Consider the following 23,985-nt stretch of genomic DNA (forward strand, 5'->3'; position numbering starts at 1 on the left):
TTTTTGGGGTAATGTTTCAGACTGTTGAAGATGTCCAACAGATTATCGAGTTGTTGCAACAAGTAGTACACTTGTTGCAGCAAGTCAATAATCTGTTGGAAGCAGCTTCAGTTTTTTGGGTTCTGTTTCAGACAAAAATTGAAGCTGACTCTAACAGATAGTTGAGTTGTTGCAACAAGTGGAACACCTGTTGCAACAACTATACAACTTGTTGCAGCAAGTCAATAATCTGTTGGAAGCAGCTTCAGTTTTTTGGGTTACGTTTCAGACAAAAATTGAAGCTGACTCCAACAGATAGTTGAATTATTGCAACAAGTGGAACACCTGTTGCAACAACTATACAACTTGTTGCAGCAAGTCAATAATCTGTTGGAAGCGGCTTCAGTTTTTTGGGTTCTGTTTCAGACAAAAACTGAAGTTGACTCCAACAGATCGTTGAGTTGTTGCAACAAGTGGAATACCTATTGCAACAACTCACTCAGTTGTTGCAGGTTATTTATTTAACAATTACAACAACTTCATAATCTGTTGTAGAAGTTGCAACAACCACATTATATGTTGCAACAACTACAACAACTACTGTAAGTTGTTGGAAAATCAGTAGATTTATACCCAGGTGAAAAATTGAAATAAAACAGCATTGTTGTACTTACCAAATGAGCGGAAAACGCTTATGAAGTAATTGCCAGTGCTACACCAACAAAATCCAGTCAAAAAATTGCAAAATCGGGTGGTCACATTTTTTTCTTTCTTGAGCAACAATGGCGGGCGAAGAAGAAGAAGAAGAAAAATAAGAAGAAGAAAGCAGAACAATGAAATGAGTTATGAAGTAATTCCCAGTGCTACACGAATGAAATTCAGTCAAAAAATTGCAAAATCAGGTGGTCTTGTTTTTTTCTTTCTTGAGCAAAATCCAGTCAAGACGAAGAAGAAGAAGAAGAAACGAGCAGCAGAATAAGAAAAAGAAGCAAGAAGAAGCAGCAAGAAGAAGAAGAAATGAAGCAAAAAAGAAGAGCAAAAAATGGTGGAAACGACGCAGGCAAACATAAAATTTGGCGCGTTTTTTTGGCTCTGCAAGGTTATATGGGTTGGGTCAAAGTATAAAAATAAAACTTGAGGGCAAAGTGTAAAAAATAAAGCTTGAGGTCAACGTATTAAAAATATAACTTTGGAGTGAGTCAAAACTCCCTAATCACTAATTTAAAGTTTATCACCCTACTCAATTAAAAAAATTAGAGTTATCAACTCAATTTTAAAATCTATTTGTCACCTATAATTAAAAAAGCCGGTAAAACAGTCCCATCAATTTCTGGCCAAAATACCGCTGTACGTAAAGTCTCACTTGGCCAGGGTTTCAAAATTAACTCCACCCGAAGGGATCGGAAAACTCTGTTTTCTCCGATTGGGGGGTTTTGGGCAGAAGTATCCAATCAATCACGTAACGAAAGCTGAATAATCGTCTCTTCCACACTACATTTCAGAAAAATCCTTACATTTATATACAACTGGTAGTTTTAATTGCAAGGAAGAAGGAACACTAGATTTAGAAAAAGGGAGATGGATTTGGACCAGTGGATAGCGAAGGTTAAAGAGGGACAACATCTGGCTGAGGACGAGCTTCAGCTCCTCTGTGAATACGTATGTTTTTATACTATTATCCTTAAAAATCTCATTACAAGTATTTTACATGAAAGTAGTCGGAAAAATAGATGTAGAAGATTCCCATAGCTCAGCCTAAATAGGTAAGGTTTGAGAGGTTCATTGATTGATTTGTTGACACATGTCTAACAAGTTGTGTACTGTTTTTTTTTTTTTTTTTTTTTTTGGTAAAGTTTTTTAATTCCTAGTAATAATACAAGTTATATTGATCTACCCCACAAAGGTAGGGGTAAGGTATGCGTACATCCTACCCTCCCCATACCCCAATTTTGGGACTACACTGGGTATGTTGTTGTTGTAATAGAAGTTATAGTGATCTTTCCACTTGGTTCATTACCCACGGGAAAGCCGTGATTTTTGTTTTTGGATTTTAGCTGGTAGATATTGTTGATATTGCTTTTAGGCTTGTGTGGACGGGAGAAATGTATGGGGATTATTTATGTAGAGTGGCATTCAGAAGATTAGTCCCACTGTCACTTGCACAAGTTAATGGTTTTCTTAGGTGAGCTGCAAGTCGTTCTTTGGAGCTTGATTTAGCGAGTGTTTGCTCCTGTTCCAGGAAATTTCTCCATTTAGTAGACGTGTTTTATAGGAATCACATTTGCATGTTAACAAGACGTGTCCCCCACTAATTTCAAAAGAACAAAGTTCATTAAGTTTTGCCGGTAAAAACTTCATGTTGGTTGATTTTTTTTTTTTTGGGGGGGGGGGGGGGGGGTTGTAATAGCGGTAAAGATGTCATCTAGAAGGAAAAAGTTTCACAGGCACTAATATGGTAGTACAAAATAAGTGAGAAATAGGCTATAAAGCATAATTAGTTTGTCACAGGAATCAATTATGACTTACACAGCATTTGTTTAGGACCGACCTTGCACTAAAAATGAGAAATCATTCTCATTTTAGTGCACCAGCTAAGCTCTAAAATTCTGTCCAATCAAGAAATGCTGATTTGCGGATACTAATATGAATAGCGTAGGAAGGGCAGAACATCTACAGAGCAATATCATATAGGACAGCTGGGTGAGCCAAAATAATCGGCAATGGAGGATGAAGTTCTTACTGCAGGGAGGAACAAAGCCAGGAAAGAACAAAGAATAAGAAGAGAAATTTATTATTACATTTTATCTTCCTTGTTTATCTCGCATCTCCTCACCCTCCTTTTTGCCTTCTGCCTCAGCTGGATTATATTCGCATATAGCTTATAAATACTGGTTTTTACAGAAGTGTGGGTTGTATCTCCTCCTCTCAAGTAGTCTTCTGACAAATATTATTGCAACCTGACTTCGTGTGTTAATAATCAATCCAGCTTAACATGAGCTTGTCTTCTTTTGATATGCATGATCGAGAGTCAAGAATAAAAAGAATGACTATCTGAAGTATGGCACATTACACAAATAAGCGTAGGTCTAAATTGCTTCTTCTATAGATATTATTCAGAGATGTGTTAGATTGCATATGGCACAAGATACTGATGGCGCATTAGTTTGGTATCTTCTTCCTGCACATCAGTCAGTCACATTAACAATAGTTATTGGAGTTAAAGGTTGTAGTAGGAGGATATCATGATTTGTCTTTTTTTGCGTTTGATCAATAATGTTTACTGCCTGCACTTCAGCATCACTTCTAGTTTCACTTGAGAGCATGAATTGTATTTCATTTATGTCTAAAACATGTGACACTTTTTCACAGGTTAAGGAGATCCTGATTGAGGAGTCAAATGTGCAACCTGTCAATAGTCCAGTTACTGTTTGTGGGGATATACACGGCCAATTTCATGATCTAATGAAACTTTTCCACACTGGAGGTCATGTGCCAGAGACAAATTACATCTTTATGGTAAAATTCATATAGTTTATTCCTAGTCCATAGATGGACTTTTACGGATTATCTTGTTAAAAAATTTATGCCAGGATTCTAGTTCAGCCCTTCTTTTGTAAGATCTCTCATATTTGGGCAGGGAGATTTTGTTGATCGTGGATACAATAGTCTCGAAGTTTTCACAATTTTGTTGCTCCTTAAAGCAAGGTATGGTAAGAAAATTTTGTATAGAATTTGTATCACTTGTCTACCTTTTTTTTTTAGATGACAATGGAACATGAGCAAGGGAGACTTGTCTGCTTTTAGAAAAATGGCATCACTGCGTATCCATTACTGTATCAGGATGAAGCATTGGCTTGAAAAAATTGTTAATTGCCCTGTGAACTTTGTGATATGGACACGTATATTTTGATAAACGTTGTATTTATCTTTTCAATGAAATTACTTTGAGTAATATTTTCTTTAAAAAATCAATTTTGATACTCTCGGGAAGTGTTGAGCTTTTATCATCTTCATGCTTTTGCCTATATGTTATAATGGTTCCCCTTCTCTTGTTCTCTATCTTTCCACTTTACCCAATATCTTCATCTTTAACGATTGACTCATTATCTTCTTTGCTTTAGTTGAACAAATTTGAATTTTGTATGGCAGTGGTATCTGTTGATTTTCCTGCTAGTCTTTTGAAAGGTGATAGGGCATTCATTCTTATTTATCTACATTGTGTTTTTTATTTGCTATCAGATATCCTGCCAACATTACTCTTCTACGCGGGAATCATGAGAGCAGACAGCTAACTCAGGTATTAGATGTTATGAAATTCACAGATAATAGCTAGTTAAGAAGTGGGTGTTAGACGCAAGTAGCATAGATGTGCTTGGGTTTCTTTATTTTAATGATTATTTTGAAGGGAGCCATTCTTCCCCCCCTCCCCCCGGGTTCTTCTTCCTCCTTTCCTTCTTAAAGAAGCAATTGGTTTGTTGCTTTGATTGCAAAGGCCTTTGGGAGTCTGACTAATTATGGGGAAAAGCAACATTTTTCTGTTTTGTAGTACAATTATATATACCTAATTTGCATTTCCGGTGTAAGAGCTGTTTGCTAGAGTGTCCAGCTCAACTTTGGAATTCTTGGATTCTCTAATGATGTAATATAGGAAAGAGACTGCTACCCGACTTTTTAGTTTATGGCAGTACCAGCTTGGTACCATTATATCAATTACACTACCTTACCTTATCTACAAAAAAAAAAAAAAAAAAAAAAGAAGAAGAAGAAAAAGAAAGAAGGCTCCCAAGGCCTTTGATCAGTATCAGTGGTAAGAATGCAAGGGGATGTGTGGGTAGGGCGCATGCCACATGTTCGAACCCTGCTGGTGGTGGTGGAAATCCTAGGCTTTAACTACTAAGTGGAAGCAAGATAAAGGGTCAATTCTTATCTGATCCCTTTTGTCATGTTTTTTCTTGAGCCGGGGGTCTTTCGGAAACAGCCTCTCTACATCTCAAGGTAGAGGTAAGGTCTGCGTACACTCTACCCTCACCGGACCCCACTTGTGGGATTATATTGGGTCTGTTGTTGCAAGATAAAAGGTCGGACCTTACTCCGCCGAGTTTTTGAACTTGTGGGTCATTTGCAGTTGGGCCAGCTAATGCATGGTATTTCTCAATTATATATAAAAAAGATAAAGAGAAAATGAGCTGGCCATTATTCTCTGCGAGAGTTTCTTTTCTTGAACTCATGTCTGGACGATGTGTAATAAATTTTACTTTCTTGTGTTCTTAATGATTACTTGTCATTGCATTGTATGCTCATGCTAGTGTTGTGGGTTCTAGCCTTGAAATATCAGTAAGGCGGCTCATGATGACTGTTTTGCAAAGAGCTAACTGGAGTAGCCTTTAAGCTTGGTGCAGTTAATGTTGACACTTTCTGGAGGGAGCTTACTTTGTGATCTTCCTCCTATAGACCTTATAAGAAAAAAACTTGTTCCTATAGAATGGAAAGATTTCTCTCGGCTCGATCTATCAGAGAAGTGATTATCAATATTTGCTGGAACAGATGTTTTGAATACATAACTTGAGTTTTATTCAATATTTGTTTATTAATTTTATTATTGTTGCTGCTGCGCTTATTTTAGTTGATACCTTCGGCTTCGTTCTGTTGTCACTTAGATCTCTTTGAAAATTTGCTTCTTAGGATGGATTTATGCATGGTATGCAAAGGACAAGATCTCCTAGACATGCTATACTCTGATCTTCAATTTCTACCTTTTTTTGGTAATAGGTCTATGGATTCTATGATGAATGCCAAAGAAAGTATGGAAATGCGAATGCTTGGCGGTATTGCACTGATGTATTTGACTATCTTACCCTCTCGGCAATTATAGATGGAACAGTATGTTCTGTTACTCTTCATAAGACAATAATTGTTTGCCCATCTCTTTTGTATCCTATTAATCTGCCGATGTTGCATTGCAGGTACTATGTGTCCACGGTGGCCTTTCTCCAGATGTTAGGACTATTGATCAGGTAGGTGACTTGATTGTTGACGTGTTTGGGGTTCTGTTTGGGGTTCTTACTGTAACAGGTTTCAGATTGTTTAAGTGTCTGGATGTGATATATCTTCAGTTAGACAATGAAATCAATATGTGGGATCATAGAGAGCTAATGTTGCTTCTTGGTTGTCCACGGAGTTTGAAGCTAGAATATTGGATTTCTCGGTTAACCAAAAAAAAAAAAAGAAAAAAGGAACTAATGTAGCTTCTTTTTTGTTATGACATGCAGATTAGGGTCATTGACCGTAATTGTGAAATTCCCCATGAAGGGCCTTTTTGCGATCTTATGTGGAGCGACCCTGAAGATATTGAAACATGGGCAGTAAGTCCTCGAGGAGCAGGTTGGCTGTTTGGATCCAGGGTTACCACTGAGGTATGTGGGTTAAAGATGTTAGATATCGCTACAAATCCTTTTCTAACAATATTCTAATGCCATATTTGCAGTTTAATCACATCAATAAGTTGGATCTAGTTTGCCGGGCTCACCAACTTGTCCAGGAAGGTCTGAAGTACATGTTCCAGGACAAAGGACTCGTTACTGTGAGTACTAAGTAATATATTTTTTATTGCATGTTTAACAGACGTTCTTTTAAACATGTAGTAGTAGTATATATCTATTGTGTCACCCTTTCTTTTGAACTATGAAGGTTTGGTCTGCTCCCAACTACTGTTATCGCTGTGGAAATGTTGCTTCAATATTGAGCTTCAATGAGAATATGGTACAGTTGCTCTCTTTTTCTTGCTTATTCAACTTCTAGTTAGCCTTTCTGAAATAAAGGGATTAGCTAGTAATGCCCTATTGTTGTTGTTGATCTTGCAATTCACTCGATTCAACATGTTGTGCATTGCAATACATTTATATATATATGTGTGTTACAATAGATTAATTGAAGTTTGCCTATCGTATTTAGATCATAGAAGGGCGTTCATCTCTAGGACTTCATCGCTAACTTTGTTTTCTTATTAGTGAATAGTTGATGGAATGTGGCAAAGCAATTGTTAAATACTTAAATCGAAATAGATCCTCTTAATTTTTTATGATCTAGGACGTATCATGTTCCAGTATAAAAGATTGGGAAATGTGATGCGAGATAATGATGCTCACTGTTCCTCTGTAAAGATCTTCGTGGAACTGCTTTGTTGCTCTCGCTTGGTGAATCGTATTAGATTTAGAAGATGTCATAACATTTGTCTACCACTACACACTAGAATTATAGATATACGAATCAACTGGACTTGTGCTTGCATGGACTTCAATCCCTTCATAGAAGAGTTGATGGTTCATTATCAATGGATTGAGTGGGGGATAGAAATTAAATAAAAGTATTAAGCAGGGAGTGGAACTGCAGAGTTGTACTGGCTTAAGCTATGTTGTTGGAAGATGGAGAAAACATTAAGTATTTTAGGCAGTTTCTCTTTAGAGCCTCCTCCACTGGCACTTGTTCTATGATCTAAACTCCAGTCTTTTGGAACGTCTAGTGTTAGCTTTGCATCTCTTTGTATCTGTTCTTTATTTTTTTTTATTTTATAAATTTATGTCCTTTCTATAAGTTTCATTTCCCTCCTCTTTCCCAACAACCTTTTTTAATATGGAATTTTTGCTGTCAGTTACTGTGTTTGGTAGAATCTTTTTTGTTCTTATTTTTGTTTTGTTTTATCAGGAGAGAGAGGTCAAGTTCTTCACTGAAACTGAAGAAAACAACCAGATGCGAGGACCCAGGACAGGAGTACCTTATTTCTTATGAGTGGGTACTTACCTTCTTGATTGATATTATTTCTGCACTCCGTGCCGTCCCTTATTAGAGGGAAATTGAAGCAGAAACTGTCTACTTGGTGGGAACCAGATTGCTGTGTGGCTTGCTGCTCTCACAAGATGGCAATACACACCCTAGCTTGTTGGGCTGATCCTGCTTTTGAATAGTTTGTGCTATGTATTTACAATGGCCTTTAATGTTTGTTCCCTCTGTTCCATAATTATTCTTACCTGTGTTATATTTTGAATTCTACCACAGATCCAATTACCAGATCTTAGATTTCTTCTTGCAATGCTAGAGTACACTTTTCTTGTCCTATCAGTCTTCACTTGAAATATGAGTCCATTTACACTCAAAATGGGAGTATTAGAAATTAGTGCACCTGGTAGTTGTGAAGTATGGTAGTTGCAGCATCTGAGGTCAAGAATCAAGATTTGAGATTGACTTTTGTTTTGCTTCTCAAAGGAGACTTCATTTTTTCCTCGAGAAAGTTTCAATACGTTGCAGCTTCAGTGTACCAAAAACGTAGTTGTTTGTGCAGCAACTTTTCACCATTATTTAACATCGTAACTGCTGTTGGTCTTCACTCTTCAGTTTTCAAGTGCTCATTCGTTCCACCATTTCCGGAAGCAGGGAGAACGTAATAAACTTCTGGTTTCATTTATTTGAATTTACTGTGTAACAGTACGAGCAAGAGTTTGGGTGCTTATTTCTTGGTGGTTTGAGTAAAACTTTATCTTTGGCTTTGTTTCTTATGTACGGTGTTTTCTTTTAGCCTTTTCTTTTTTGCTTTTGATATGATGGGTTTGGCAGTGAGAGTCTTAGTCCCTCTATATGCTATATTGAGGACATATCCGGGATGTCATGTAGTAGATTGATAAGAGAATCAATTGTGCTGTTTGGGTCCAATTTTAGCGGGTTAAAGTAAATTGAGCCGATAAATGAGTCATGACTTCGTTCAAAATTTAGTTGAGTCCGTGTGGAATGAGTTAAGATGGATTGGATAACAGGTCAAACTACAATCCTTCCAACTCGACCTTTGGCGGTGAGAGTTATTGGCCACCGGATCCATTTTCAATGGTTGCAAATAAAGCATTTATCCGTAAATTCAGAAAGAATGCGTACTCGCGTATTCATAATGAAATGGATGTTCCACCGGGGAGATACACTCGAAAATGCTCATTTTGCAATTATGTTGGTCATGATAAGTGCAAGTGTCCCTTACGGCATGGTGGTCAAACTACATCTCGCGGTGGAAGTACCTCTCGTGGTGGGGGAAACTTTCGTGGTGGAAGTACCTCTAGTGGTGGTGGCACATCTAGTGGTGGTGGCGGAAGATCAACTCAAGGGCATTAATTGATGAATGTTTTTTAAGTTTTTTTCTTACTTTGATGATTGTATTTTAAAAAGTTTGGCTTTCTTATTAATTAGTATGTTAAATATTTTCATCTACTCAAGGTTATGAATGAATGATGCAATTTAATTAAGTTTATTTTTTTTTGTATGAATGCTGCCATTTTGACTAACTTTTGATTAATTATTAATGAACAAGTTTAAGTATTCGTAAAGAACTTCAAGCTAATGTCACCGAGCCTTCAAACGAAAATGGCGTTCGAGCACTTTTCAGTCACTAAAACGGCCATCCGAACTTTTGCGTATCCTTGATGTATTGATCCTACCTTATTAATCGCACAAAAATAAGTAGGGTTCTATATAAAATATTGAAATTTCAGGGTCCCGAAGCATGATTAATCTATGGTCAAAGTACGTTAAAAAGTGTAATGGAAGAAGGGTTAACCAAAAGGGCAAAAAAAAAAGGAGGCACTATAGCGCAACAATTTACTGTGCTATAACAGTTAACGGAGCCGTCCCCGTTAAGTGCTTTAGCGCAGTAATTTACTGCACTAAAGGCATTTTAGTAACATTTTTTTTGTTGGGGTATTTTGATTCAAAATGTTTTTTTTGGGGCATTTTGGTTCCGGACTCGGAAAAAAATATTCGAGCATCAAATCTTTCTTTCAAAGATTTGCTTAATTTTCAGATGCTCGAATATTTTTCCAAAGGAAGATTTGATGTAAATGTTGAGTGCCGCAACTGTATGAGTAAGCTAGAAAAAAGAAAAAACGACATAAATTAAGCTAACAAACACGTGTATACAAAAACATCTGACAACGTACAAAAAGATCAAGATGCAGTACCTTTGAAATGTCACCCCTCAACAGATTAAATTCAGCCTTCAAATCATCACTACTCCTGCTCCCGGAAGGATCACGTCTCAATATGTGTTGTTACTCCGTATTTTGAGGATGAGGTTGTTTAGGCTGCTGCTCCATATTTCGAGGATGAGGTGGGGATGAAATGTTAGAATCATCATTTTGAAAAGCAGGCAAACCCCGTGAAAAAACATAGTCGGCATTGATATCTTCAAAAAATACAGCAATATTCAAGTTTGATTTTTCCTCACTGGTAGGAGAAATGTTGCAGTACTTCATCTACAAAAACGAAAAAATAGGTTAAATTAGTATATCATATACAAGATTATGGAAAAAGATTAGAGAGTTTGAAGAAAAAGGATAGATGAAGTCTAAAAAAAGGTACAGAATTTTACTTTGTCGATACTGGGCATAATCACACCGTCAGTCAAGCTCGTATACGTCGGAGAATCAGTTACTTTCCAGTTAAGAAGACGTGGCACATTATTGCCAACACGAACAACGAGTTTTTTATCGACTGTAGAGCAGCATTCGAAAAACCATGTCTGTAGTGCAAGCGGCAACCCTCCAGGCCTGTACATTGTCAAATACTCACACAGTTTATCCCTCGTTGTTTTGAGAATCTCTTCAAAGCATTTTTCCCCCAAGCATAACTCTGATATTCACCACTTTCAATAATATCAAAATTTGCTTTGGTGATACAGTGATCATCGGTATATGAGAATAAGAAATGGTGGATGAATACCATCAGAGCCATCTTGAACGCATCATCATCCGACATCCATTCTTTTTCCTTGAAGCAATTAAGCAACTGCTTCCTCGTTATTGATGTGTTTTCTAGAAAATACACTTCCATCAACTTATTGACGCTTGGTTTATCATACACAGTTGCATCATCTTCAACACACTTCAAACCAGTAATAACATCGAACTCTCCAATACCAAATCTCAATAAACATCCATTGAGTTTAATCCAAACTCTTGTAACACACTGGGGACAACCTCCCTCAGTAACATGCAATGTATAAGCTGGTTCTGGATCTTAAAAGAAGGAAGGTCCAAGAAATATCCAAAGCAACTATCACGGAACATCTGAAGCTGCGTATCAATCAAGTATTCCCTCAAAAGGCCGATAATAGTCTCGGTATGACAACTAATCCTAGTCCGAAAATGTTCATTCAGTTGTATATAAAAGTCACCAACCTCCACATGAGAAAAGAGAATAAAGAAATAAGTGAACAAAAAGGGATACAAACAGAGTTGAGGAAAATATCAAAAAAGCATATACACATACAAAATTATACAAGCCTATACAAAAACACATTTTATCTAATCGCATCAAATTTTAACTACTAAAACCTTTTTGTTGTTACTAAAACCAAGTTCGTATACAAAATTATACAAGCCTGTACAAAGCTTATACAAAAACACATTTTATCTAATCACATCAGATTTTAACTACTAAAATCTTTTTGTTATTACTAAAACCAAGTACATATACATAATTATACAAGCCTATACAAAAACACATTTTATCTAATCGCATCAAATTTTAACTAATAAACCTTTTTGTCATTACTAAAACCAAATTGACTACTTGCTACTCATTCCCAGTTAAAATTACGTTACATCAAATGAAACAGAAATGTTAGACAAATAAGTGTTAGAAGGGATACCTTCAACTGAGATTTTCTTTCTTTAAATTTGCATCGAGTAGCTATCTTTGTGCCTTCGATACTGCAAAAGAACTACCTTCAGCAACATTAACGACCTTTCTCTTTTTATTCTTTTTGGCAGCATCATCTTCATCCCCAAGTTTCATCCCCACTCTTTCTCAGGTCGACCACATTTCTTAGTGTCTTGGCTTGATATTCTTAACAAGGTTATCAACCTTCTTTGTCTGCGAGCGGGTAATTCGAGTTCTTTCTAGTTGACAACTTTTTGTAGAAGCAATAGGGGACTTGAAATCATCATCATCATTTGCAAGATCAAGGGTCGAAGGCAAGTTGCTCAATTTGCCAGCATTGAATTTAATTCCTCTACCAGCAATCTTCTCACAAGTTTAGGGCCTATGATTTGAGACGGAGGGAATATGATTTTTTAGCCAAACAAATTTCATACTAAAAAAGTGTCACTTTTGGAGTTCAAGAAAGCATTAATTATTTTTTATTCAAATTTACTGTGCTCGAAAAAGTGATTTTATGTACAATTTCCTGTAAATGCCTCTTAGCAAATTATTAGGAGAGATGATGATAATTTAGTCAACTAACGCTTGTTATTAATGTTATTGAATGATTTCTTAAATTATTATGCTAAACCCTCAAGAGATCCTTAAAATGAACCTTGGTTACAATGTAGTATTCTCTCCGTCTCAAATTATTTATCGTTTTTTGGGTGTTACACGTCCTTTAAAAAATATTAATTAGAAGATATGTTTGACTAATTTTACCTTATTTATGTATGATCTCTCTCCGTTAAATATTTATTCTATTTATTATCACCTACATTCAGTGACGAAGCCAGGATTTTCACTCAGAGGGTTAAAAAATATGAAGAAATAAATACACGAAGAAGCGAAGGGAATTCCACATCTACTATACACACATAAGAAAATAATTTTAACCTTATATATATAGTGTAATTTTTCACCCCTAGAGCCTACCTAGCTCCACCCCTGCCCACATTATTGATATAATTCTACTAAGGGTAAAATGAATAACAAATAATTAATTGTGCCTTCAACTTCTAAAACGAAAAATAATTTGAGATAACTATTTTTAATAACCTCAACTAATAATTTGAAACAATTATTTTTACTAATTCCACAAATAATTCGATGGGAGTATTCGTTTGTTAAAAAATTGAAGGTCAACTCTTTTTGTTTCTCCAGTAGAAAGTGGACATTTACTTTTGAGGAAAGATCGGAGTCCGAGTTGGATTCGAGCATAACAAAGATCCAGTAAATCTCGAACTTTCAGTAAATTCCTAAGAGACCCACTTTCATGTACTTAATTAAATTTTCCATCTTGCCCCGCAAACTAATTTAACTTATCCATCTTGCCCCACAAACAAGTATTTCTTCCGGAAGATCCCCCCGTCTTTTGTTTTATCCCATCGACCATTCACTCTCCCATTTTAGGTGTAATTCAAAAACTACCCCTAATTCTAGGGTTTCTTTCACTTCTCAGTCCCGTCTTTCTTCTTCTCAATTTCCTTCCCCACTTCCATCTCCCTTCTTCTCAATTACACTTTCAGGTAAGTTTATCGCATTCTTTTAGCTCTCTATTATCAATTTAATTATGCACAGTTATCTATATAAATAAAATAATCTGCAGTATATTTTGGAATTGTTTTTTTTTCTTGTTTTACTTGTCTTACATTGTCGGAAAATTCAAAGGGAACTGTCTACTTGAACGGAATCAACTTGCTGCTTTTGAATTGTTTGTTTTATGTATTTGTATGAGCTATATGTATAAATTTCTATAGTTTAGGTGCCAAAAGTTTACTTTTTTTTAATTGATTTTCTTAGTCTTTTATTTTTTATGACAAGGAACCACAGCCACTACCCTTAGGGTCCGCACATGTTTGCGCATAGGTAAAACCCGCTCCTGTGCAGCAGTATGTAAACCAGGCAGGAGAGATAACCCGCACTAGAATTGTTTTTTTTTTTTTTTTAGTCTTGTCCCGTTTTCCTTCTTTCTGCCTTGAAAATGACAAACTAGGCATATAGATTATAGATTGAACTACATGCTAGGGTAGTTTTTTTTTTTTTTTTTAATCAGCTGAATGGTGAATACAGTGAAATTTGTCTATAATTTATTTTTCTTGTAGGTGCAGCATGAAATGGTAACATCATTTTCAAGCTTCCAAGTTCCAACTATTTAAAACTTAAAAGCAAAATGAAAAAAGTATAAAATTGTGACTGAATTTTCCTGAGATATCATTCCCGCTTGTATTTGTGTATTTGATGGGTTACATTGAAACCCACGCTTTGACAGGAAAGTGGATAACTACAGATATTTTTTTTCTTATAACTGTGGTGTCCGAGCCAGCTTGCGCGCACCTCAACTAATTCTATAGGGCTACCTAGAACTACTGATATTAATATATTATAATACCTCAGAATTCTTAGATTTGATTCTTTCTTAATTGGGTTATCCCTCTTAAACTCTTCTGTGCAATTATGTGAGTCGTGAGAAGCCTACTTCTCTAGATACTGAGTAAAGGAGATTCGTAATAATGTAAGATTATAATTTTGCGAAACTGTTTTTATTATAATGCCACTAAGGTTCTGCTTGATACTAACATCCTAATCATTCTAGATGTAATTAGTTTCTACAAGGAATGCCTGCATGCCAATTTTATTTTCAGCTTTCGCTGATTAAGTCACTCAAGGTTTCCACCAAATTCTTTTGGCTTTTGAGTACTTATTAAGAGATAAGTCTTTTGGTTTTTAAGTGGTTATCTGGATAGAGAGATAATAAGCAATATGTTTACAGACTTAATTACATTGAATGTATGCGAATTCAAATGAGTTGAGCTCCTCATTTGAGTGCTGATGCATCATATTCTTTAGAATCATCCTTGCTTACACGGCATCTCACATGACGAACAAATAAGATATCTTTACTAGAGGACCATTTGACAGTGGCTCATTTTTAAGCTTCTTTTTTTTTTCCTGTTGGCCTTTGAAGATTTATGCCATGGTGAAGGGAAAGCTTATTTTAATTTGCCAGTCTGGTGGTGAATTTGTGAGTGATGCCGATGGAAACTTGTCATATAACGGAGGAGAGGCAAATGCTGTAAATATAAACCAAGACACTCCATATGATGATCTCAAGATAAAATTGGCAGAGATGTGTAATCTGGAGCTTAAGACAGTGTCAATTAAGTATTTTCTTCCAAGAAATAGGAAAACTCTTATTAATTTAAGGAGTGAAAAAGACTTCAAAAGAATGGTTGAGTTTCATGCTAATTCTGTTACAGCTGAGATTTTTGTCAGTGGGAAGGAAGGTTTTGATCGTGATGCATTGAACACGTACACTGACAGGTATTAACACAACCAGTTTTAATTACGTATTTACATTAGTTTTGGTTATTGATAAATGTGATTTAGTAACACGAGCCTGTTGCCAGCCACTCTATATAAATAAATAAAATCAACATTCTGCTCTGTATCTCAATCAACTACACTTGCAGGACAATTGGCTTAAAACTGGCTGAGAACGTAAATCATCATGCCGCACCTGATTCTGGTGGTCTGAGTACAACACCTTCTAAGGCTACCCCGTTAAGGACTGTTCGAACTGCTGCTGCCTCTCCTATAGCTATTCAAAGCGATTGTCTGGTCGATGTACATATCAGCTGCCAGGAACCTGATAGCCCCAGTCAAGCCACTTCTTCATCAAACTCTTCGTCTGGCCATTCTTCTGGCCATGTTGCTGAGGATGATTCTGTTGCTGAGGATGATTCTGATTACGCTCCACGCTCACGTGCTCAGAGCCCAATTAGCTTTGACTATGATGCTACCCCTGCTGAAACCGTGAAGAAGCGCAGGCGCATTGCTTCCTGGAAAATTGGTGCCAATGGTCCAACCATTGTTGTGACCGATAATGATTCTAAGGAGAAAATCTCGCGAAAGAAGAAGAGTCGAAGTTCAACTGGTGTAATGGAGAGAAATGACTCGGTGGAGGATGAAGATAGTGTTCAATTACCTGATAATTTTGACAGTTCCTCTCCAATTGCTTTGCGTGATGAAGATCTGCCAGAGAAACTAGTTGCCACTTGGAAAGAAGGTATTACTGGTGTTGGTCAGGATTTTAAGAGTGTGAAAGAGTTCAGGGCTGTACTGCAAAAGTATGCTGTTGCTCATCGCTTTGTCTACAAGTTGAAGAAAAATGATGCTACCCGTGTAAGTGGCAGATGTGTGGTAGAGGGTTGTTCTTGGAAAATTCATGCATCTAGGGTCCCTTCGGATCAAATATTTAAGATCAGAAAGTTTAATGATTTGCATACATGTGAAGGCGAATCCTGGAAATCTGCTCATCGTACAAGGAATTGGTTGGTAAGTATCATCAAGGAAAGGTTACGAGATTCTCCAAATGACAAACCCAGGGAAATCGCTAAAAGCATTTTGCGTGACTTTGGGATTAAATTGAGATATTCACAAGTATGGCGAGGGATGGAAGATGCCAAGGAGCAACTTCAAGGTTCGTACAGTAAGTCATATAACAGGTTGCCTTGGTTTTGCGAAAAGGTAGTAAATACGAATCCTGGTACTGTTGTTAAGCTTGTGCTAGACGATGAAAAAAGACTGCAGCGCTTCTTTTTCTCACTTCATGCCGCAATACATGGTTTCAAGCACGGTTGCCGACCCCTTATTTTCCTTGAAGCTACATCTCTAAGATCAAAGTACAAGGAGACTCTTATAACAGCAACTGCGGTTGATGCAGATGATGGTTTCTTTCCGGTTGCTTTTGCAGTAATAGATATTGAAAATGATGACAGTTGGCGTTGGTTTTTGGAGCAACTAAAATCTGCATTATCAACTTCTCAATCTATAACTTTTATTTCAGATCGAGAAAAGAATTTAAAGAACTCTGTGCTTGAGGTGTTTGAAAATGCTTCTCATGGCTATTCCATTTTTCATCTTTTGGAAAGCTTCAAGAGAAATATGAAGGGTCCATTCCATGGTGATGGGAGAGCTGTTTTACCTGAAATTTTCCTTGCTGCAGCTCATGCAGTCCGATTTAGTGGTTTTAAAAATTCGACCGAGCACATTAAACAGATTTGTTCACCTGCATATGATTGGTTGATCCAGATTGAGCCCGAGGGTTGGACGAGTTTGTCATTTAAGGGTCAGCACTATAATTATATCACAGAGAATGTTGCAGAACCGTACTCCAAGTTGATTGAGGATTCTCGAGGATCAACAATTATGCAAAAGATAGAAGCCTTAAAATGTATGCTTGGTGATCTAATAGATCACCGTAAATTGGAGTCAAATAATTGGTCCACCAAACTTACTCCATCAAAAGAGAGAAAGATACAGAAAGAAGCTGTTAAAGCCCATGGTCTAAAAGTTCTAATCTCGTCTGATGTCCTATTTGAAGTTCATGATGAGATGACTCACGTTGTGAATATTGAAAACCGTGAGTGCACGTGTTTGGAGTGGAAACAAAGTGGGCTGCCTTGCTGCCACGCAGTTGCTGTGTTCAACTATATTGGTAAATGTGTGTATGATTACTGCTCGAGTTACTTCACGGTTGAAAGTTACCGTTCTACATATTCTGAATCTGTAAACTCGACACCTGGGATTGGAACACCAGTTGAAGAAGATGGCGAGTCAGGTACTGTTGATGTGTTACCCCCTTGTCCTCCAGAATCTCCGATAGAGGAAAAACCAGAGGAGACTAAAACTGTAGACCCAAATAAGAGAACAGTACTTTGCAGCAGGTGCAAGGAACCAGGACATAATAAAGCTTCATGCAAGGCCACCTTATAGGTCCTTTTCTGCATCTTGTACAGCTCTTATAATTTACATGGCAGTGACTTGTGATGTATTGCTCATCTTTGTAATTCGTTGCGCTCTGCATTTCTACTTCACAGAAAACAGTAACATTACTGATTTATTTCCATTTGGAAAGCCATAGTTTCCGAGTTTTGAACTCGGAAAGCAAGGTGTTAGAGGATGGTAATATTCGTGGTCTCAAGGGTAAGATGTTCCCGTAGCTTGTCTATTGCAAAAATGATTTTCATTCGGACTATGAATTGTTGGATCATTATGTTACATGACGTGTGATGGTGAATTCTCAGTTTTCTCGGATTTTGGACGACCGTTTTCTTGGTATTGTTTTGCTCAAGCATCTCATTCTTTAATGTGCTGAAGTTGAAAAGAGGGGAGGAACAAAAGAAATTTGAGGGTTGGTTTACAGTGGAATGCAGAGTGTCTTTCAAGATTTGTATATGTAAAAGAAAGATCGAGTGAAAAGTTATGCAATTATGTAAATGAACGTTATTTGGTGTCTTTTATATGCTGATACTAGCTGGGAAGAGTAGAAACATCTTGGATGACGAATCTACTAAAGATTTCAGAAGTTAATTTCATCGGAAAATTTTCTTTATTTTTTGGTTTAATCATTTGGTAGTTGAATCGACTCGATTAATCCATATATGCGTCATGTGGGATCCATTTAAGGAGTAAGCATCCTCTCCACTAAGAATTTTTTCCTTTTTCAGGGCTCGAGCTCGAACTCGAAATTTCTGATTAAAGGTGAGAGAATTTTATCCATCCAACCACATGTCTAGAAAATCTTACCTCCAGGCTCCAAGTGCACTGCCCTTCTCTTCTTAGAAGTTAAATAACGTCAAAAGGAAATCTTGTGACTCTTCTTTTCAAACTACTTGTCCTAGTAACAAGTAATGATAATGTTAAGCCAAAACTCAAACTCGATTAAATTATGCCTGAGTTCTAAATTAATAGGAATCAAGCAACGAATTTTCTACAATTATAACTATATTTTATTCAATTAAAAAATTATCATAATTAGACTATTTTACCCAAAAATTCAAGACTCGCGTCAAATAGTGCATTTGGAGATGGCCAGGACGTGGAGAGACCAATAGCTGTTGTTACCAGTCAACCCAAAGTACAGTACCTAACTTCTCTGAAGAATATAAATTCACATAAAAAAAAAAAAAAAAAATAGAAACCAGTTTTTGATTCATTACCTACCCACCCACGACTCCCCCCTCGTTTACCTCTACTCTTTCTCCTTCCAAGTCTCACAACACAAAAACTAAGTCCAAATCTTTCATTTGCTCATTGCATTAATCAAAAGGGCTAAGGGATTGAGTCATTTCAGTACAAGTTGGGATTTTCAAAGAAAATGTCACTTACTGATTCAATGCAAAACAAACAGCCAGGTGTCATCACCTGCAAAGGTTGTATTTTTGTCCATTTTCAATGCCCTTTATTTGCTTTTTCATTTCTTCTTTCCTAATCAAGAATCTGATTTTGAATGAACCCATTTATTTGTGTGTATTCATTCAGCTGCTGTGGCATGGGGACCAGGAGAACCAATGGTGATAGAAGAGGTGGAACTGAGTCCACCTCAGCCAATGGAGATTCGTGTTAAGGTTGTCTGTACGTCTCTCTGTCGTAGCGATGTCACTGCTTGGTCGTCACAGGTTTGATCTTTACTTCATCTTCTTTATTTTTTTCCTTTTGGGTTAGAAATTTTAGCCGTGCATATACTAGGTGTCACTTAAATGTCAAAAGAAAAACGCTGGATTGGAACTGTGTTAAGCTGTTGTTTTATGTACATAGGAGGAACTAATGGCTACTGAAACATCAAAGTTTGCTGATCATAATAAAGAGGAACCATTTTTACAAATGTAACATTGAATTATTGGGTGCTCAAAGTGTGCAATCTTGGACCAACTGGAGAGGGGCTTCTTTTTTCAGAGAGATATGGTTTTTTAAGCATAAAAACCAGCAAGTTTGATGATATTGCAGTTTTATCTAATCTCATTTTGGGTTCTCCAAAGTAAAACCTTGGACATTGTACAGGGTGGAGGGTAGATGAGGACATATGAAACAGTACAAAAGGCTCAATCGTGGCCCCTTTTTGTTCCTTTATCTCGTCTTTTTTCTCATTTTGACTAGTTTTATTTTGAGGAATCTACCAGAATTACTTTCTTAGACCTTCAAATATTCACGCCAATTATGAAATTATTATTCTTTTCCAGGCTCAGGCTTCTATATATCCACGGATATTTGGTCATGAAGCATCAGGGTCAGTTCTATTACCTCTTCCTTCTACTTGAAAGATAATGCTTCGGGTCTTTAATTTAAACATGTATGCTGCTGCTAATAGGAAGTTATCAAACACAACAACTACGCCTCAGTCCCAAACATGTTGACCGACTCAATATTTTCTCATTTCTGAACAGGGAATCAAGCTTCATTCTTGTTACTAATTTTGCAGGATTGTTGAGAGTGTTGGGCAAGGAGTGACTGAATTTGTAGAAGGAGACCATGTGCTTACCTTATTTACTGGGGAATGCATGAGTTGCAGACACTGTACCTCAGGCAAAAGCAACATTTGCCAAGTTCTTGGATTGGAACGAAAAGGTGTTATGCATAGTGATCAGAAGACGCGGTTCTATATTAAAGGGAAGCCGATTTATCATTATTGTGCAGTTTCAAGTTTTAGTGAATATGCAGTTGTACACTCTGGTTGCGCGGTCAAGGTTAGTCCAACTGCACCTTTGGATAAAATCTGCCTCCTCAGTTGTGGAGCGGCAGCAGGTAATTTATGCAGTACTATTCAATTAAATCACTTTACTTCTTTACTACTACTGAAATTTATGATTTCAAGACACGTATGTTTCTCTGTTTGTGAAAAGGATGTGATTTTAAGATTCTTTGGTGTTAAAGACTCTTGAACTGATGATGAGGTTCGGCAACTCTTTTTATCTAAATGGTTTCCTCAATTTTATGCTTGTTATATATTCGCCCTTGTCATATAGAACTATAGGAGAGCTTGGAATGTTACTCCTCTTGCTTTAATGTAGGTCATTTGGAAGGAGAGAAATAGGAGAGCTTTTGAAGGGGTGGAGATGAGCTTTACTCATTTGAGTAGTCTCCGATCCCTTACTTTCTTTTGGTGCACCCACGTAGTTCATGTTTGTATAGAGGATTGGGTGTCTTTTGGAGAGAAACATATTTTGTAGGTTTCTCTTTTTTTGGTATACCACTTGTATACGGCCAAGATGGCCAATGAAAACTTTTACCTGATCAAAAAAAGAAAAATTCACCAGTCATATATGTATCATTTTACTAAACTGTAAAATGATAAACCTTTTCACAAGGAAGAGGATTCTTTTGAGCTGAAAGTTGATAGTATTCTAGCTTACTTGATGGCATCGTAGACATTCTTTCATTTGAAATGTTTTCTTCAAATGGTTAAATCTCCTTCAGCTATTAGATGTTACTTTCATTCTTAACCTATTTATCTTTGTATAGCTTAGAAACTAGCCATAATGTAGAGCCTTCACAATTGAAATGCAATTATCAGGTCTAGGTGCTGCTTGGAAGGTTGCAAATATCTCTGAAGGATCAAAAGTGGTCATTTTTGGTCTGGGGACTGTAGGCCTTTGTGTGAGTGCATTGATCCAAACTGAACAGCTAACATAATATGGGCTAACTGTTTTCCTGGAAAAACTTGACAATGATAGTTAATAAGATGCTTAGATACTGTGTTAATAGGTTGCACAAGGTGCTAAAATGCGGGGAGCATCTCAAATTATTGGTGTTGATACGATGCAAGATAAATATGAAAAAGGTATCACGTGATAAGACTTTTGATAACAGTTGAAAAGTTTTCCTTGAACGTACAGTTGAAAAGTTTCCCTAACTTATTGTTGTTCTTCCATTATGGTGCAGCAAAGGCTTTTGGAGTGACGGACTTTTTGAACCCAAATGATACTGATGAACCCATTCCACAGGTGTTTTTTTCTTTTTCATGAAATATACAACAAAAGCTTGTAAATTATTTTCTTTCTTTCTCTAGCTAATTAGTCATGAGTCTTGCCAATCACGTTAGCTGTCTAAAACAACACATGGGCATTAGGACAACAATTATTATGTCTCAGTATCATGCTAGTGTGTCGGTTTTATAAAATTTCATTATCCATTTTGCTGTATTTGGACCTGTTACATTGCAATACACAATATTTTGGGGATTATCCAATACTATAGGTTTTCTTGTATGATCACATATCCATATTAACATCCATTTTCTACAATACTAATCTTACGGAGGGTTGGGCATTAGAGACTCAAGATTCACTCTTGTATAAATCACTGGGCTTACATACAGATATTCTATAAAACTTGTCTCTCACTTTCATATGTACTTTCGCATTGCATAACACTTATTTAGTGATCCTCAATTTCAACATCATATTTTAATCTTATGTTTTATATCTTCGTCTATCGTACCATTCACCTAGACCATTGAACTTATGTTTGAATTGTCTCAATTTATGCACTTTAATGCGGTCTAATCTCACCTCAATTTTACTCTTCTTATACTGGATAAATTTGCAGTTTACTTTGTAAATAGCATACAAATGGACTAGTTCTATTCATGCACAGACTATGTTCTCTTTTCATAAACTCCATATACTTTTTCGTTCCAGGTTATAAAACGCATAACTGATGGAGGTGCAGACTATTCATTTGAATGCATAGGAGATGCAGGAATGATTACCACTGCATTACAATCTTGTTCTGATGTAAGTATTGAGACCCCATTTCAGTACTCTTCGGTATTCTCAGAAACGTCTTTCTCTTATTTATACCCCTAATTTTCTGTTTTCTCTTATTTGTATTAGGGATGGGGCTTGACTGTCACCCTTGGAGTGCCCAAACTGAAGCCGGAGGTAACAGCTCATTATGGACTTCTTCTTACCGGTAGAACATTGACAGGATCCTTATTTGGAGGATGGAAACCTAAGTCTGAAATTCCTTCATTAGTTGATATGTACCTAAAGAAGGTAGACTGTTACACTGTTTTTGCAACTTGATGAACCTTAAAACGTCGTGTTTATTTACTCCAAACGATTTCAATATTAAGCCATTGTGAGGTTTTGCTTGCAGGAAATCGAGATAGATGACTTGATCACACATAATCTGCCCTTTGAGGACATAAACACGGCTTTTGATCTGATGAAAAATGGGACTTGTTTGCGCTGCGTCATACACATGCCTAAGTAGAAAGTTTTCCAATGGTTGGCAACTAGTTGAAATTATTTCACGCTTTCTATTACCGCGACGTGGAAACAGCCAATCACAGTGAACTGCCAAAAAAATTGATGTTGTAGTGTAGTGTATGAACTCACTTGCTATCTTCTGTTATTTTGAGAGAACAATTTGAACTTTTGTTCATAGAAGTGGTGTTTGCTATTGATAATTTTTTTTTCATTATAAGGGAAGAAACTTTGGATGGACAACTTTTCAAAGTGATTGATGCCTACAAGAATTGCCAAACACACGAACGAAGTCTGCAAATGTAATTCTCTAAGGATACCCAAAAAAAAAAAAAAAAAAAAGGGTAAAAAGTTTGTGATGTTCTAGCAATTCTTTTCCATTTTCTAAAATAGGCAAAATTTCCTCTTTTTATTTCCAACTTATTGTATAGGAGTAAGGTCTGCGTACACTCTACCCTCCCCAGACTCCACGTTGTGGGATTTCACTGGGCTGTTGTTGTTGTTGTATAGGGTAAAAAAAACTCGGCAGTTTGGTTTATATTCTTAGTAAAAATAAAAAAATTGTTCATCAAAACAAAAGCTAATTTTTTTGATGAAGAAAATAATGTCACTTTCTTTCCTTTCACACAGTCAATAGATAGCTCAATTTAGCAACTATTGGTTAAAGGAACTTGAACTCGTAGCAGAACAATTCAAATTGTGGCTTTTGAATCATTGATCTGATCCTTAAGTAAATTTTTTCATTCTGAAAGTTGAAACTGTGAAAGGAAATTTTAGCCCTCAAAATTTAAAAAGTTAAAAATAAAAATAGGCGGTTCCATTCTGTAACAAAAAACTTAAACTCATCCAATGCTCTCAACGAATTAATAAATATACGTGTATTTTAAAAAGAAATAAAGGTAAAATTCACACCTAAATTATCATTTTTTTGCGAATTTCCCAATTAATAGTTGTATCCTTTTCCTACTTGAACTATCATAAAACATGCCTAGTTGAGTAGATGGCCATATTTTAGGTAGAAAAAGCGAACACCTGATTGTTCGCTCGAGGTGTATTTTAATACATAGATGGTGGTAGTTCAGGTAGGAAAAACAACGGATAGTCGGAGAGTAAAACTTGCGAAAAAATTATCCTTGAGCTTGTTTTTGACACATTAACTCTTTTTTAAAATAAATTTTATATCTTTTATTATAGTTAATTAAATTTACTTTCACTTTAATTT

At 36.4% G+C, this 23,985-nt stretch overlaps 4 protein-coding genes across 6 annotated transcripts; 3 read left to right on the plus strand and 1 right to left on the minus strand.

Moving 5' to 3' along the window:
* Nucleotides 1-1,286: 1,286 nt before the first annotated feature.
* LOC132602031 (phytochrome-associated serine/threonine-protein phosphatase 3) lies at nt 1,287-8,089 on the plus strand. Of its 2 annotated transcripts, none has more exons than XM_060315065.1 (10): nt 1,287-1,638; nt 3,349-3,495; nt 3,617-3,684; nt 4,219-4,276; nt 5,749-5,859; nt 5,943-5,993; nt 6,249-6,392; nt 6,464-6,570; nt 6,667-6,738; nt 7,681-8,089. In XM_060315065.1, the coding sequence occupies exons 1-9, from the start codon at nt 1,558-1,560 to the stop codon at nt 6,719-6,721; spliced, it is 822 nt and encodes a 273-aa protein (XP_060171048.1). In that variant the 5' UTR covers nt 1,287-1,557; the 3' UTR covers nt 6,722-6,738; nt 7,681-8,089. The 2 variants fall into 2 exon arrangements, with proteins under 2 accessions (XP_060171048.1, XP_060171043.1); XM_060315060.1 differs by having other exon boundaries at nt 1,290-1,638; nt 6,464-6,559.
* Nucleotides 8,090-9,887: 1,798 nt separating this feature from the next.
* Nucleotides 9,888-11,164, minus strand: LOC132602048 (uncharacterized). Its single transcript, XM_060315073.1, has 2 exons — nt 10,382-11,164; nt 9,888-10,265 (listed from the first exon to the last, which is right to left on the minus strand). The coding sequence occupies exons 1-2, from the start codon at nt 10,565-10,567 to the stop codon at nt 10,062-10,064; spliced, it is 390 nt and encodes a 129-aa protein (XP_060171056.1). The 5' UTR covers nt 10,568-11,164; the 3' UTR covers nt 9,888-10,061.
* A 511-nt stretch (nt 11,165-11,675) lies between these two features.
* LOC132602059 (uncharacterized) lies at nt 11,676-18,063 on the plus strand. 2 transcript variants are annotated; one of them, XM_060315090.1, is made up of 3 exons: nt 11,676-11,987; nt 14,681-15,036; nt 15,186-18,063. In XM_060315090.1, exons 2-3 carry the CDS (start codon nt 14,690-14,692, stop codon nt 17,488-17,490), a joined length of 2,652 nt encoding a protein of 883 aa, XP_060171073.1. In that variant the 5' UTR covers nt 11,676-11,987; nt 14,681-14,689; the 3' UTR covers nt 17,491-18,063. The 2 variants fall into 2 exon arrangements, with proteins under 2 accessions (XP_060171073.1, XP_060171065.1); XM_060315082.1 differs by lacking the exon at nt 11,676-11,987 and adding an exon at nt 12,970-13,241.
* Nucleotides 18,064-18,396: 333 nt separating this feature from the next.
* LOC132602076 (alcohol dehydrogenase-like 6) lies at nt 18,397-22,977 on the plus strand. Its single transcript, XM_060315099.1, has 10 exons — nt 18,397-18,929; nt 19,039-19,175; nt 19,737-19,783; nt 19,976-20,298; nt 21,068-21,150; nt 21,259-21,334; nt 21,436-21,497; nt 22,194-22,289; nt 22,389-22,550; nt 22,654-22,977. Exons 1-10 carry the CDS (start codon nt 18,875-18,877, stop codon nt 22,768-22,770), a joined length of 1,158 nt encoding a protein of 385 aa, XP_060171082.1. The 5' UTR covers nt 18,397-18,874; the 3' UTR covers nt 22,771-22,977.
* The last annotated feature ends 1,008 nt before the right edge of the window (nt 22,978-23,985 follow it).

The sequence above is a fragment of the Lycium barbarum genome, chromosome 1 (assembly GCF_019175385.1).
Source record: "Lycium barbarum isolate Lr01 chromosome 1, ASM1917538v2, whole genome shotgun sequence".
In the NCBI taxonomy this organism is placed as follows: Eukaryota; Viridiplantae; Streptophyta; class Magnoliopsida; order Solanales; family Solanaceae; genus Lycium; species Lycium barbarum.